Source organism: Hippocampus guttulatus, chromosome 14, assembly GCF_054856545.1.
Source record: "Hippocampus guttulatus isolate MCC_2025c chromosome 14, RoL_Hgut_1.0, whole genome shotgun sequence".
NCBI lineage: Eukaryota > Metazoa > Chordata > Actinopteri > Syngnathiformes > Syngnathidae > Hippocampus > Hippocampus guttulatus.
Window position 1 is genome coordinate 12,853,615 of NC_141274.1, and position 14,209 is coordinate 12,867,823.

At 42.1% G+C, this 14,209-nt stretch overlaps 1 protein-coding gene across 2 annotated transcripts in view; it reads right to left on the reverse strand.

Moving 5' to 3' along the window:
- The window catches only part of tnr (tenascin R (restrictin, janusin)), a 105,457-nt gene that overhangs the window by 15,584 nt on the left and 75,664 nt on the right, over positions 1–14,209 (reverse strand). The window contains exons 18-22 of one of the 2 annotated variants that reach the window (XM_086129725.1): positions 12,637–12,903; positions 10,545–10,664; positions 10,192–10,335; positions 5,063–5,182; positions 3,073–3,216 (exon numbers count right to left, since the gene is read on the reverse strand). In XM_086129725.1, the coding sequence (XP_085985851.1) occupies positions 3,073–3,216; positions 5,063–5,182; positions 10,192–10,335; positions 10,545–10,664; positions 12,637–12,903 (795 nt within the window). The remainder of the gene's footprint in view (positions 1–3,072; positions 3,217–5,062; positions 5,183–10,191; positions 10,336–10,544; positions 10,665–12,636; positions 12,904–14,209) is intronic. The other variant, XM_086129726.1, reaches the window with a different exon arrangement.

Consider the following 14,209-nt stretch of genomic DNA (forward strand, 5'->3'; position numbering starts at 1 on the left):
TGAATACTGTAGCAACAAGAGGATGAAAAAGTTAATTGTACATCCTGCCATCCAATGCAAAACCATTTCATTGTTCTGCCTGTCACTTTTAATCGCTGCTGTCGATAGATTAACATCTAGGCATTATTTGCGGTGAAGAAGTCATTTTTGGACTAGTTAGGTGAAATTGGATCATTGCTCGAATCTTAATTGAAAATAAAATAAAATAAAACTTCAATTTTAACCCATGACAATGAAACATCCACTTACTGCACGGGTGTCAAACTCAAGGCCCGGGGGCCAGATCTGGCCCACCACATCATTTTATGTGGTCCGTGAATACAAATCAAACATGTCAACTTCCATGATGCTTGATAAAATTTCGATCAGAATTTAAAATTCTCATATGTAAAAAATAAGAGACATTTTGTAAGCATTTTCTTGTAACCAAACCCCTCATTACAAAAATGTAAACAATAGTTGAATCAGCCGTTATGATTGACTTTTTAAATTTGGTTTCAGTCACAATGGCCCTCCACGGGGAACGGTCACTGAAATGTGGCCCATGACAAAAATGAGTTCGATCCCCCTGACTTACAGTATTTATAAAAGTCTTCAATTTACAACCTTATGACCGCACTACACTGCCCCCCAGTGGCCTCGGAAGTCATATCGAAACACCCCTGCGTAAAAGGCTTCTTTCTCAATGCCCACGCTGACCGACGCCAGCTCCCCCTCCGCTCCGCCTATTATTCGCTTGACAGCGCAGTCATTTAAGCCCCATTCTCAGCAATTCTGATCGTCAGTTCCACAACGGGAAACTTGACATTTAAATAGAGAACCAAGAGAAACAGGGAGCTGAACGCGTTTAGAAGAGTATCGCCGACTCAATGGTGCACGTGAAGACTTAAGAAAAAAGCTCCGGTCTTCGGCGATAGGTGCAAATCCTCCACACATTCCCACCACATTTGATCCCCCTTGCACCTGATTTTTGCCTTTCCCTCCCCACCGCCTATTCCCACATCACCGTGAGCTTTGCTTCTTCATTGCACTTTTTATCTTCTCCATTTCCTTCCTCTTCTGAGTCTATCGTCCCCCTCGACCCCCTTATCTGAAGTCCCCAATTCCGACTGCATATGCTACAGAATGAACTGAGTTTATCTTTCGGTTTGTCTCGTGGAAGCTTTCGTGCCGAGATGACAGGCGAGACTTGAAAGGCGAGTGGGCAATATTTCTTTTCAATTAGCATAAATTGACCATGAGGCGCTATTTCTCCATTTTGATTTTTTTTTGGGGGTTTTTTTTGAAGCAGGTGAGCAGATGTTCTGTCGGTTTGGCTCGGAAGAGGATTGAGCCTGAACATTAACAGAGAGTATAAACAATGCTTTATGGAATGAACAGGCACAGAGGCAGCAGATGGGATCATTTGCTCATGCTTTCGAAATGGGGTATTACTTCACAGGATGGGGGCCCGCTTAATGTCACCCACCTCCCTTGTTTTATAGAGATAAAATAGTCATTCAAATAAATAATGGACCTTGCTTATTTATTTATTTATTTTTAGGATTCTTATTGTGTGTGATTGACGGGCGAACGGTCCAGAGTGGACCATTCAAAGTCAGCTGAGAAAGGCTCCAGCTCGCAATGACTCTAAGCATAGTAAAAAAACAGATGGATGGAAGATTCTTCATGGTTTTTTTTTCCCAATTAGCTTGCCGGATGCCAACAACTCAAAAGGACTGATTATGCGGCATTGAAGTGAGGCTCCCCCTAGTGGTTGGTGTCATCATCATCCAAGCAACCGATTCTCGTGTCGCCTTGTATTGCGCCAAAACAGAAGAATCGGGATCTCTGTCATTCCTGTCAGAGACGTTGAGGAGCATCCAAATTCAACTTGTAGGTTTCCATTTTCAAAACGGAAAAAGACTGAAGGTGACACATCAGCCAGGACTTGTCGTTTCCAAATGTGAAACGCCTTCGTTTGTTTACTCGCGTTGCAAGGTGGAGAAGTAAAGCGGCACCTTCATGGTCCTCCGGTGTGTTTCTTAGCCTCATTTATGTTTTTAGGTCTCTGCAGCACTACTTTGACATGTCTCATCTCTGTTACAGGAAACATTGAAGCTCCTCTGGGAACAAGAACTCCTCGACTTACTTTTTTTTAAAAATATATACAGTATATATTTCCAAAAAGTTTGCAAAGTTGTAGCTTTGCTGAACTGTAACAATTGTTCACAAATGTGTTCGTTCTCCCTGGAATGGTGAATATAATTAAAGGTGGAGCAAAGTTTGTGTTGTAGCAGTTTCACCATGTCCAATTTAAGATGGATTGACACAGGGAGACAATTCCACTTTTTTTTTTTTTCTATCTCGCAGGGAGCACAGTTGGCATACACGTCATGGCAGCATAAAAAGTCGGATATGTTCATGTGGAACCAGGTCTTCTCCAAATGTGGAGAAATTTGTATGGCTTAAAATACATTAAAATGTATGAAAAAAAGACTATAAAAACACATTAAGGGCTCTAGACTTCTTTTTTTTTTAAACCAGGAGCACAGGGGCCATACGGGCACAGGTAGAAAATTTAAGGGCGCCCACAGTTGTTCAACTTGAGAAGTAAATGTTCACTCCACTCATTTTCACTACATTATTGATAAATGGGCTGAGGGTGTGTCGCAGAAGTTTGCACTGAAATGAATGTAAATGACATTCATCTGTTCCCACCTCCCCCACCAAAAAAACTGCGTTTGTGTTTTTCTAAGATGGAAAATAGCATGCGCACACAGAATATTGTAATATAGAGTTTGTGCAGTATAATTCATTGTGATTGAGCGGTGAAAACTTGAAAGTTGGGTCACTTGTGTCTCAAGGCGTGTATTGTAAAAGCACATTAAAAATAAAAATATTCGCTACAAATATTTCTGTGACAGAAAAATACAATCCACAAAATAAAACCCGTGATCTCGTGAGAACACAAACAGGGAACTGCTGCACACGCATCGGCACCTCTATTTATCCATTCGACCGTACTATTGATCGTATTATGATCATCGTCAATGCACGGAATGGAGAAGCGTTAAGAAAAGCATCGCTTACGTGTTTGGAGATTGGCGATGACCGTGCCGCTGGTGAGGGGTCCTTTGGTGGCATAGAGGGCCACTGAGTAGGACGTGCTCGGCTTCAGGTTGGACAGCTCGTGCTCCTGCTTGTTGCCCTCCACGAGAAACGTATCTGCTGTTACTTATATAAAGTAAATAAAAAAGTGTAGATGTCACCAAAAGGCTGAAAAGTGTCAAATACATACGTGTATTCATTGCAGTTTAGATTTCATTTCTTCGGAAGGCCACAGTTTGATTACCTTGGGTACTTCCGTTGAATGGCAGTTCTTTGGCAGCGCAAACTATAAAGGTTGTCTGCAGTCCAATCCGAATACCTTTGAAATGGCGAGCTCAACTCATCTTTAATCAATACACCAATCAAAGGAGAAGCTGTTGAGCATTCGTCTAACACTGAATCCATAGGGGCTTTAGTTTGAAAATTGACTCAGAGAGCTGAGCCGTATCCGGGCAGGCAAAAAAGCTGAAATAATGAACACGAAGCCATCCTTGATATTTGCTTTCTGCTAGTTCATAACAATCAGCAAGGACGGTTGAGCACGAGGGATTTTTCACTTCATGGGCAGTTCTGTCAGGTGATCTACTGTATTACATAATCCCATCATGTTGATTTCTGTGATACACGGTTGACAGTCCGACCAATAATTTTATTACAACGGCTCGTATTACAAATATTTACTCAGACGATTTGAACTCGTGGTTTGATCAACGGTGGCAGAAAATACCTGTCTGGCCAGAACCACGCGTTTCAAATGACAAGTCATTTAAATCATCGATTGCAGCAGAATAAGATGACTGTGGGCAAGACGGAGTGACCTGATTATCTCAATGCTAAAGGTTAATGACTGCCGACAGTGGCTAAAGAGACAACACTATGCATGTCAAGTAGTTTGAGGGGGGAAGGGGGTGGGGCAGCCTTGCTTCGATGGATCACGAAGCAAATTATAGCTCGAGACCCTGAGAGGCCGAGCGATATGGCTATCTTTCATCTGTCTGGATAAGGCTGTCAGACGGTGAGGACACAGGCGGCATGGCAAAAAAAAAAAAAAAAAAATCACGCTGCAAGCTAACTACAATGTTTTCACCCGGCCTTAGAAATTCAAGCAAGCACGATGAAGGATGGTGAGGGCAAGACAAATGGGCTCTGCGTCACACATTTAATGGGGGAAAAAACTGGCCGTTCGCCTATTGTGTGGCATCTGGCCTCAGTGTCTGACTGATGAAACAGAGAGAAATCTTGAAGAGAAGAAAAAAAAAAGACAAAGAAAATCACGTCCGACAGCGCTCCCACTTGCAAGGGAAGTCAAGAATATGGTTCTCTAATTACAGATTTTTCTAAACGCTGTCGAGAGAGTGCTTCTCTTAAAGGAGGTTGTTAGCATAACTTCATTGCCGTAGTAATGTTGAAGAAAGCTCCGTTAAATTTGTCCTTTGAAACTTTCAATTTGTTGAAGGTAGTGGCCAGTACATGTTGGCCGGTATTCAAGGCATCTTGGTCGGAAATGTGCGATACCTGACAAGCCTCAAGATGCTGTGGAAGTCAAGTCAAAATGTTTCTTTACAATATGTTCGATGCGCTCACATGAGTCTAAAACATAGTATTGGCATGTAGATTGCATTTGTGGAATATGAATTCTGCAACAAAATGCACCCGTTTTTTTATCCAAGGGCGGCCATTTTGCCACTTACTGTCGACTTAAAATGACATCGGAGTTGTTCAGGGCTCAGGTAATAACCACTCGAGGGTCACTTGTTTCCTGAATTTGGTCATGTGATATTCGCACTCTGAGTCATCTTCAATGAACCTAATGTGCATATTTCCGGAATGTGGCGGTGGCGCGGGGGAAACTCACACAGGAAGGCCGCAGCCAATATACAAAACATGAACTGCGAAGCAGACGTGCTAACCACGAGGTAGCTTCTGTGTGATTCGTCAGCCAATACAAAAAGAATACATCCGGACAACTTACCTTGGTCGTGTGTGAGAGTCAGCACGTAATTGTCGACGTTGGACATTGGGGGGTTCCACCTCAGCAGGGCTCCTTGCGGCGTGATGTTGAGCGCAGTCAACTCTGATGGCATGTCCATGGCTGCAAACGTCACAATATTTGTAAATTATGCATTTCATGTCGGCACGTCAATGATCTCTTCAGGTAATAAGGGCGTTATTCCCATTTAGAGCGCAGAGATGAAATCCTGTACTCTTGTCGTACTTTTACATCCACGACTGAGTGGTCATTTTTTACTCCGCCGGTATTTTGCATTAGCAACGTATTGCCCGCACCTAAAAGCCTTCCATTTTCTTAAAAGCTCACAGCGCGCCTTAAAATCCGATGCGCCTTGTGTATGGTCATTACGGTAATAGTTCAACCCCAAAATGGCTCCTTGCTCGAGACATGCTGACAACGCAGAGTTCAAACTTAAGGCGATCGGTTACGCAGTTGAACACTGAAATAGAGCAGCGGCAAGAGAGAGTTCAACGTTAACGAGTCAATGTTACAACTTGCTGTTGGTTAAGTGAACTATGTCGCTGCTTTATTAAATACGTGTTACTGACATCTGATCGTTCTGTTGGTGTTTCCTTGAGCGTAGCTCCATCTAGTGGATGCATTGTATATTGCGTCTTATAATGCGGTGTGCCCAATGTATGAAAAAAAAATGACAAAATAGGCCATTCATTGAAGGTGCGCCTCATGATCCAGTGCACCTTTTAGTGTGGAAAATACGGTACTGGTTAATTTATGAAACTTGGCCACTTGTGACCACATCTTGTGTAAGTAGTCAAGTCAAGTCAAGTCAACAGTATTTATAGAGCACTTTCAAACAGCCATCGCTGCATACAAAGTGCTGTACATGGAGCAATTTAACATGCACAATAAACAGTAAGACAAATCGGTAATAAAGGTGGTAGAAAGCGGTGAAATAGTATGCTGCAGACGTTCACCTTCGCCTGTTGTTGCTCGACCTCATTTTAATTCATTCTCAGACGGCTGAACATGGAAGCAATGGATTTAAATTTGATGAAACCTTTAACCTCACTATTTCGACCCCAATTTCCCCCTCAGGCATGTTATTTTGCCACAGAATGGAACATGGCAGGTAAACACAGAACAGGGAGTGCCGCGCATTGCTACTTGTATAAAATATTTAATACTGTCCTATACTCAGCAGAATTAGAAAAAAAAAGTTACTGAGAAAGAGATACTGTGGTGACTCTGAGTCTTTATCACTTGGATGGATGAGCAAACCTGAACCAAGTCATTACTTTAAGGACCAGAAGGTTTAAGCAAATTATGCAGAGGCTTATTCGGTCAATTAGATTGGCAATGGGGAATACATAGAGCGAGACTGGGGGCAAAAATAAAAAATTAATCCAAACCAAATGGGCAACTCTTTTTTTTTATTTTTTTTATCAAGGTCTTTGATAATCCAATCACCACAGCCCATCTTCTGATTACACTTTTGAATCACGGAGGGGAGCTACAGTGAGTTTGAAAAGTGGATGGAACAACAAGATAAGTCACAGGAGTTCAAGGTAAATGGTTTTTCGGCTCGGCTATTAGTGCAATTCAAGAGAAAATTTTATAAACTGAAATCAAAAAACACACAAAAAAAAACAAGGAGCAACTTTTCATTCAGGAATTAATGAAGCAATGATTTGGGTCATTCTTTGACAGCGCAGCACGATTAGCGCGAGATGCATTCAGGTGACTGATCACAACTGTTGCCGGGCCATTCCGCCAAACCTGCGACATTCGCATCGCCAGGAAATAAAACGTATCAATGTAGAATGAAATTTACTGTAGCTAAATGTACGTAGTTTTCAAAGTTGACTGAGTTTTTATTTTTCTGTATATTTGATTTATTGGGATGCCGCATGCGGCGCTCCACTTGAATATGCTGAAGACACACCCCCGTCTTTTGGTTTGGAAGTTGTGTTTCTTGTTCGCAAGTCCTGTCAGCACTTTGCACTGTACCGCGACGTGCTAATTAATTGGCAAAAAAATTCGACGAGCTGTCTCACCCGGCACGGTCTGATGTCGCACCGTTTACGTGCCGCCACAGTGGAAATGGAACCGTGATTCAGATTTACAGGACCTGCTCCAAGCCGTACCGAGAAGCCAGTAACAACAACAGAAGCGACTTGTACCACGCATTATTGACCTGAATACATTTTCATCCCGGTGTCTTTTATTGCGCTCCTGAATACATTTATTACTCATCAGGAAAAGCTTTGATAAGTCCTTGGCTGGACACGGCAGTCTCGGAACACACGAGCTGCCCTGGGTGACCGTGAGGTCATTTTAATTTGTGCAGTGCCCGTGGCCACGATGTAGACCGGATAGAGAGGACACTGCAGTTCTTCCTGTCCTGACCTGTCATTACGATTCAAATGACAGTTCTTCTCCAACACTTGGAGATAAAACGGGAAGAAAATGTCACGTCACAATAATTGGTATCATTTAGAATTTAAGACAACTCTGCAGTCCGATGTATTGTTTGACATTATTAAAACAGGCACCAAATTAGGTGAATTTTCATGCGTGCGTGACCCTACAAAATGTTATGAAAATGAGCATGACGACAATGTGCTATTTAATTATAGTGGGGGTAAAGCACTGCAGATAAAAAGAGGCTTTATTAATGAATCCTATTTTAATATATTATCATTCCAGTAGTGTCTTGAGATATGAGCACTCCATGGTGGCAGTGAACTCAATTCACTTCGTAACAAGCAGCGGGCGGGCAGCCAAAAAAAAAAAAGTTTTCAAGCTAGTTAATGTCACAACTCGGTCAGTTTACGATCAAACTAAATTAGCTTCATGGTACCACATGGAACATGCCATAGATAGGCTAATAAATAGCATCGATGTGTCTGCGTTATAAAGCTTTGAGCAACAGCTATTTGAACACAAAGGGTGCCGCAACACATGTAAACATAATATAAAAATACTCAAATGTTCTTTTTTTTAAATGAATATGAAAAACAATAAAAAACAAACAAGAAAAGACAACCGTTACACACAGACATCGACATTATATCTATTTTTTTTAAACCAAGTGCAGTAATAGGAATATGATTTCAAGCTGATATATATCAAAAAACTCCATTCAAGTTTTTAAAGAAACTTTGTCAGCTCATGCACCCATATCCATTGAATCAAACCGTTTTCCTCACATATTCCTCCTTTTGCCAGTGGATGTGCAACCGGACTTGAAATACTGCAGTTTTTAACCTGATAGCCGTAACCCATCGAGCTCAGTGTTCTTTGGGAAGCTGATAAATGAGCCAGACTTTAACGGCCTTTATTCCAACTCGTTGGAAGGCGAGATCATTTATTAAAGGCCCTGACATTTTGCGTATGAGCCCATTGTGAGTCGTTAAACATCTCATCACAGAGCCCATTTATTCTCAAGCCAAACAGTTTTTCCCCAAATGCCAGTACATTAAGTGTTTCGCGGAAAAATGAAATATAGATTCCTGCTTTTCTTATGTGCTCTGATAATTAAACAGTCGTTGCATATTTTTCTCGTGTAATGTTGGATCACGATTGTAAATCCCAAGAGTGCAATTGTTAAGAAACGTCATTAAAGGATCCCAGGATGGCTGTTGTGTTGAGAATGTTATTTACCGATTCTAACGAGCTTGACTATGTTCTTTGCAGCCACTACAATCCTGGCGGCTCTGCTTCGCAATCACACGCTGGATTGTTCGGGTCCCATCACGGAGAAGTGTGGGTGCAAAAACAAGAATAAGATTACAAAGCGGGGAAAGAGCAAGAAAAAGTCTTGAAGCTTTATTTTTTGCCCCCGCTTCAATGAAATCTTGAACCTGGAATTTCTTTGCAAATCACGTCCCATTGACATGCAAACACACCTTCTGCTCTGCTCTCCTGAGCTCCCTTCAGCTCTCTCCTCCCCCTCACACACACACACACACACACACACACACACACACACACACATTACAGATTTTGCACGTACCACAGGGAGTGGGTTAATTTTATGCGAAAAGGGATTCTTTGAATGCGTGAACGCGTGTACCATATTTCTGGGCATTCATGTGGAAGCGCGCCGTGCCACTTGATTCCTATTGCAAAAATAATCAGAGAGAAACAGGGGGGGGAGATTTCTTGAGAAAGAAGCGATGAAGCAAAAGAGCGGGAAGGTGTGCAAGGCGGTGCAAAGATTCAAGACGAAATACGTGAGGCGAAAGGATAAAGAGAGTGCTGCGAGATGGTTACCAATTATTGGGTCAAGGGGTCGACATTTTCATCTCTCGCCAACAATGCCAAATGCCAGTTGTACCCTTTCATTTTCTCTGACGTGCGCGTGTGTGTGTGTGTGTGTGTGTGTGTGTGTGTGTGTGTGCGTGTGAGTGTCCAGCCATTTCTTATAAAGCAAAGTTAAAGGTCAATCTAGTGAAATTGGATGTTTATGTTAACTATTTTTGACATGACCAAAGTGTTTACAGTTCACGAAAACTCAAACTACAATAAAAAAAAACATTTTTACAAACAAAATTGAATAAAAACAGAAATGCTTTTAAAAGAAAATAATAACTAAAACTACATCTTATGTTCATAAAACTAACCAAAAACTCGCTATATTTATCGTGAAAATTTCCTTCATTTTCGTTTTTACATTTTTTAAAATCATAAATGGTTAATTTTAAACGTATTGATTTCTGTATTGTTGTACATCCGTGGATATAGAAGAAACAAGCTCTGTTGGTTGAGAATTATAGTTTGCTTAATTTTAAAATACTTTGTGACCTTTTTATTTTAATTTTGCACTCGACAATTACCCCATATATTAAATAAATACATACATAAATAAAAACTAAAACTAATACTAAAACTAATAAAAACTCAACTATAAATAATAAAATAAAATCATAAAAAAATAAAATGAAACCAAACAAACTCTAAAAACTAATTCCAACTAACAGACTATTTAAAAATAAGCAGTCAAAACAAAATAGTAACTGTTACACACCTAATCTGCGCCCTGCATAAATAAGACTGTCAGACACAAGCCAATAATGACATCAGCGACTCATTTCCGTTCACATCCGGTCCCCCCCCCCCACCCGTACCTGTGAAGACCGAGGCGCTGACCATTTTGCTCTCCTGGCTCCCCCTGACAGCGTTCAGACTGATCTCATACTCGGTAGCAGGGAACAGACTGGACAACGTGTAGTTGGTCACATCGCTGTCAATCACAAGACTGTCCACTCGACCTGCGGGGGAAACGAATGAAAACTCCGCTTTGTCTTCATTTCCAGCTTGTCGGGCACAATTTGAAACACATCTACTATTCAATCATGGTGGAGGGAGGAGTAAAATATTTACAGCTCAAATTGAAAGCTATAATTAAGATTCATTGGCAAAAGGCGATGATGCTATTTGAGTTTCGGCAAATCATATTAAAATCTGGGAAATTAAATACCTCTGGCTGACTGGTAGGAAAGCTTATAATATTCAAATGGAGCCAGCGGTTTGATCCACGAAATGGTCACGATGTCTTCAGCCACGGCCGACACGGTCATCAACTTGGGTGGGTCCATACCTAGAGTACAATTCAGTTTAGTCAGAACCACAGCCATGAATAGACGACCTGTGACACCAAACGCTTCACACTATGGTGGAACACGTGATATTCCTTGGTCACATTTGTTGGTGGACTTTGCAGTTGCTGTTGAGTCTCCAGTATGGGAATTTAATGAACTTCGTGGTAGATTGCGGATTTCATGCGATTCCGTGCTTGTAGGGGTTTATACCGATTACAGGAACGTCCAAATTTAGCAGCGCTCAGGTTTATTGGGAGAGATGCAGCGTTATTAAAAGCAAGAAGAGTGCAGAAAATCGTGAAAATGGCCGATCATTGTTTTCCAACGTGAAAGCAGGTGATTTTGATTTGATTCAACGCAAGATCATGAACGTGCTTTCGCGTACGACAACAGAAATCATCTAATACGGTAAACAAAGTAAACAAGGGCTCCCAACAATTTATCAATGATCAAAAATAACGGACTGATCTGATCATCCATGAGTTGTCATTTAATCTATGAATCACTTGACCTCCACTTTTGGGGGTTTTTTTTGGTTTTGTTTTGTTTTGTTTTTTTGCCATTAGTATGTGTTACGGCTTCGTTTGTTTGAAAAGAGAACTTGCGTTAACGCGTTTGACATCTATGCTCATTTCTGTCAGAGAACGATGACCACTCAAACAAACTACAATGAGCATGAACAAAAGTGTCAACCGGCTGAGCAGATCTTCAAAGGACCAATCCACACCCCTGCCAAAAGAAACACAATGAAAATGAGAAGAGAGGGAGCACCGCTAAACCAGTTCCGAAATTTCTCCCCCCACCCCGCTGACAATTTGTTTACCCGTGTCTCCAGGGATAGCTATCGAGCGACTGCGGAAAAGGTTACGGCCGACACAATGCGAGCAAACAAGTCACCCGATGGCAGTTACTTAACCATTAACGGCGTCGACGAAAGACACTGTGAGAGATGGGGGCCGGGGGGTGTGAGGAGGAGATTTAAGCACTTCCATCTCCTGCTTCAGGAAAGCAGCAGCACTTCAAATTAAAAGAATAATGACGAGTATTCATGAGAAGAGGGGTTAATTTAGCATTCCTGGCTTTGAAAGGAATTCATTTCCACTTGGCTGGAAAACGGCGGCTCCTTTGTGGAAGTTGCGCCTCTTCGGGTACGGCTATCTTACTAATTGCGTTTGCTTTGTTAAGGTGACCCTTTGCACACGTTGTTTAGTATTTAATGAAGCTTCCCTTTGAGACGGCAAAGGTGCCGAATACCCCCCAAAAAAAAGTTCTGACTAAAATGTCTGCAGTGATTCACATTTCAATATGCTCGGCGTAAGACCGTTTATGATAACGTATGAAATGCCTCCACCGATGCTTCTGCATTTGTTGGAAGATTCTTCCCCCGGACACCACCACCATTAATGGGAGTTAAAAAAAAATCACAGGATGTAACAGTGACGAAGGTAAATACGTGGAACTATTTGGTAGAGTATGTCAGGAAAGAAATGCTTTGCGGAATAATAATGGGTCGGAAATAATGACATTAACCCTTCCAGGGACAGCGGTGACGACAGTGGACCGCTCATCATATTGTCAGGTTACAGGGTGCATGAAAGGGTTAATAATTAACGGAACATTTGGGAACAGAGACTCGGCACGCTTCGCTTTTTGGTCAAGGCTACCTGTACATACAAAATCATTGATATTATTAAGTACTTTTGTAAAACACAAAATAATGGATACTTCTTTATTTATTACTTCGCTTCTTACCTGAAAACGTCATTAAAAAAAAAAAAAAATCTGCAATCTTTTTATCGATTTTGCTCCCACACGTTTTCAACACTACTTGCAAGTCAAAAACGTCGTCATTCATGTTTTTGTTCCTATGCTGTCTCTACGCTTGTGAGTGAGGCTCGCTAAGAGCCAGCAGGAGTGTCAAGCATTCCCTGTGCCCCGACCGAGACTTCTCCGTCCAATCGGGCTGCTCACCTGTCGTGAGGGACGCCGTAATAGGCTCAGAGGTGACATCCCCCTGTATTGTGATTAGGCTGACGGTATACTGAGTGGAGGGAAGCAGCCCTTGCACCAGCGACCTCGTCTTGGAGCCTTCCAAGGTCACCTTAGAGGTATCGGTGCCGTCAGCTGAGCTGTAGCTGAGAATGAAGAAATCAGCAGGCGGTGCCGGCGAGCTCCACGCCACTAGCACTGAGTCGGAAGTCACCTCGGACAAGTAGAGGTGGGAAACGGGCCTGATCCCTGGAGGAATATGGATGAAATGTCACGGGAGAGTCTCCGAGTGCGGAGGGAAGCAGGGACAAGCGTAGAAAGAAATAAGGTGTTGTCAAGGATGGAAACGAAGAAGCCGTGGTGGTGGTGGTGATGGATGGAAGTGGCTGGCGAAATCCGCCTTGGGCGCAATCTCAATCAGGCAGACCACAGAGTTATGTGCACGTGATGATTTAATCGCTCATGAAGACGAGAGGCTAATTGGATTATGTGCCATAAAGATGAAGTTGTGATAGGATTGATCACGAAAAGAAAATGGCAAAAGCGAGGAGGATGGTAGCAGATGTTGCTGTCAAAATGGATGACTTGGACAGCTAATGATGAAGCGAATGAACATGAGGCCGCTTCCAGTCAGCGCGTCTTATATTTACCGTCCAGTTAATTTGAAGGTTATATCGTCACGCAGCTCTCAACTTGTTGCGCTTGATCAATCTTAAAAATGAAATCAAGCTTTTGAAAATGCGGTTCAAGAGAAAATCCCGCGTTTTGCTTTAAGATGAGCTCCCTTGGGCACCCATAATTCGACGTTACTAGTGAAGTGGATGAAAAGATGACATCCAATTAACTTTTTCCATCCGGCTGATCTTCCATCTTATCATCCTGTCTTCTCTCCCAATGCCCGACGGTTGGAGCGCTGTTCGTCGCGGACGACACCAAATGATGAAGTCGCACATCACGATGACGACTGCGGACGATGGTGGTGGCCATGACGATGACAACAGTCATTTCTATTATGAAGAATGACGGGATCAAGATGACAATGATGAGAAAGAAAAGGCAAGTGCTCAAGAGCATCCTTTCGACACCGAAAAGTCAAATCAAAGGTGCTTTTGAACCTAAAGAAAAATGGGCAAAAAAAAATTCCAGCAGAAAGAAAGATTATGATGGAGCTGGTGGATGAAATTCCCAGAAACAAAATACAGGAAGAAGAGGAGGAAATGTGGCGTGACTGAAGAAACCAACACATGCCTGTCATAAAATGAAAAGATTCATTTCAAATTGGGGCGATGTGAAACCAGCTCATGAGCAGGCTGCAATCTTTTAGATCGACTAATAGTCTCTTTAAACTCTCCTTGTAATGGACCTGCATTCATTTTTAAGGATGTCTCACCTTATGGTCATTAAACTCACCACTGGACTCCGCGGGATTTTTTTATACTGTAATCTTTCTAATCTATATACTGTAAATCTTTCTGCGTTTTTAAAGAATCCCAACTGCCTGATTAGAAGACAGCTTAGTCTCGGGGTACACACACACACACACACACCGATAATC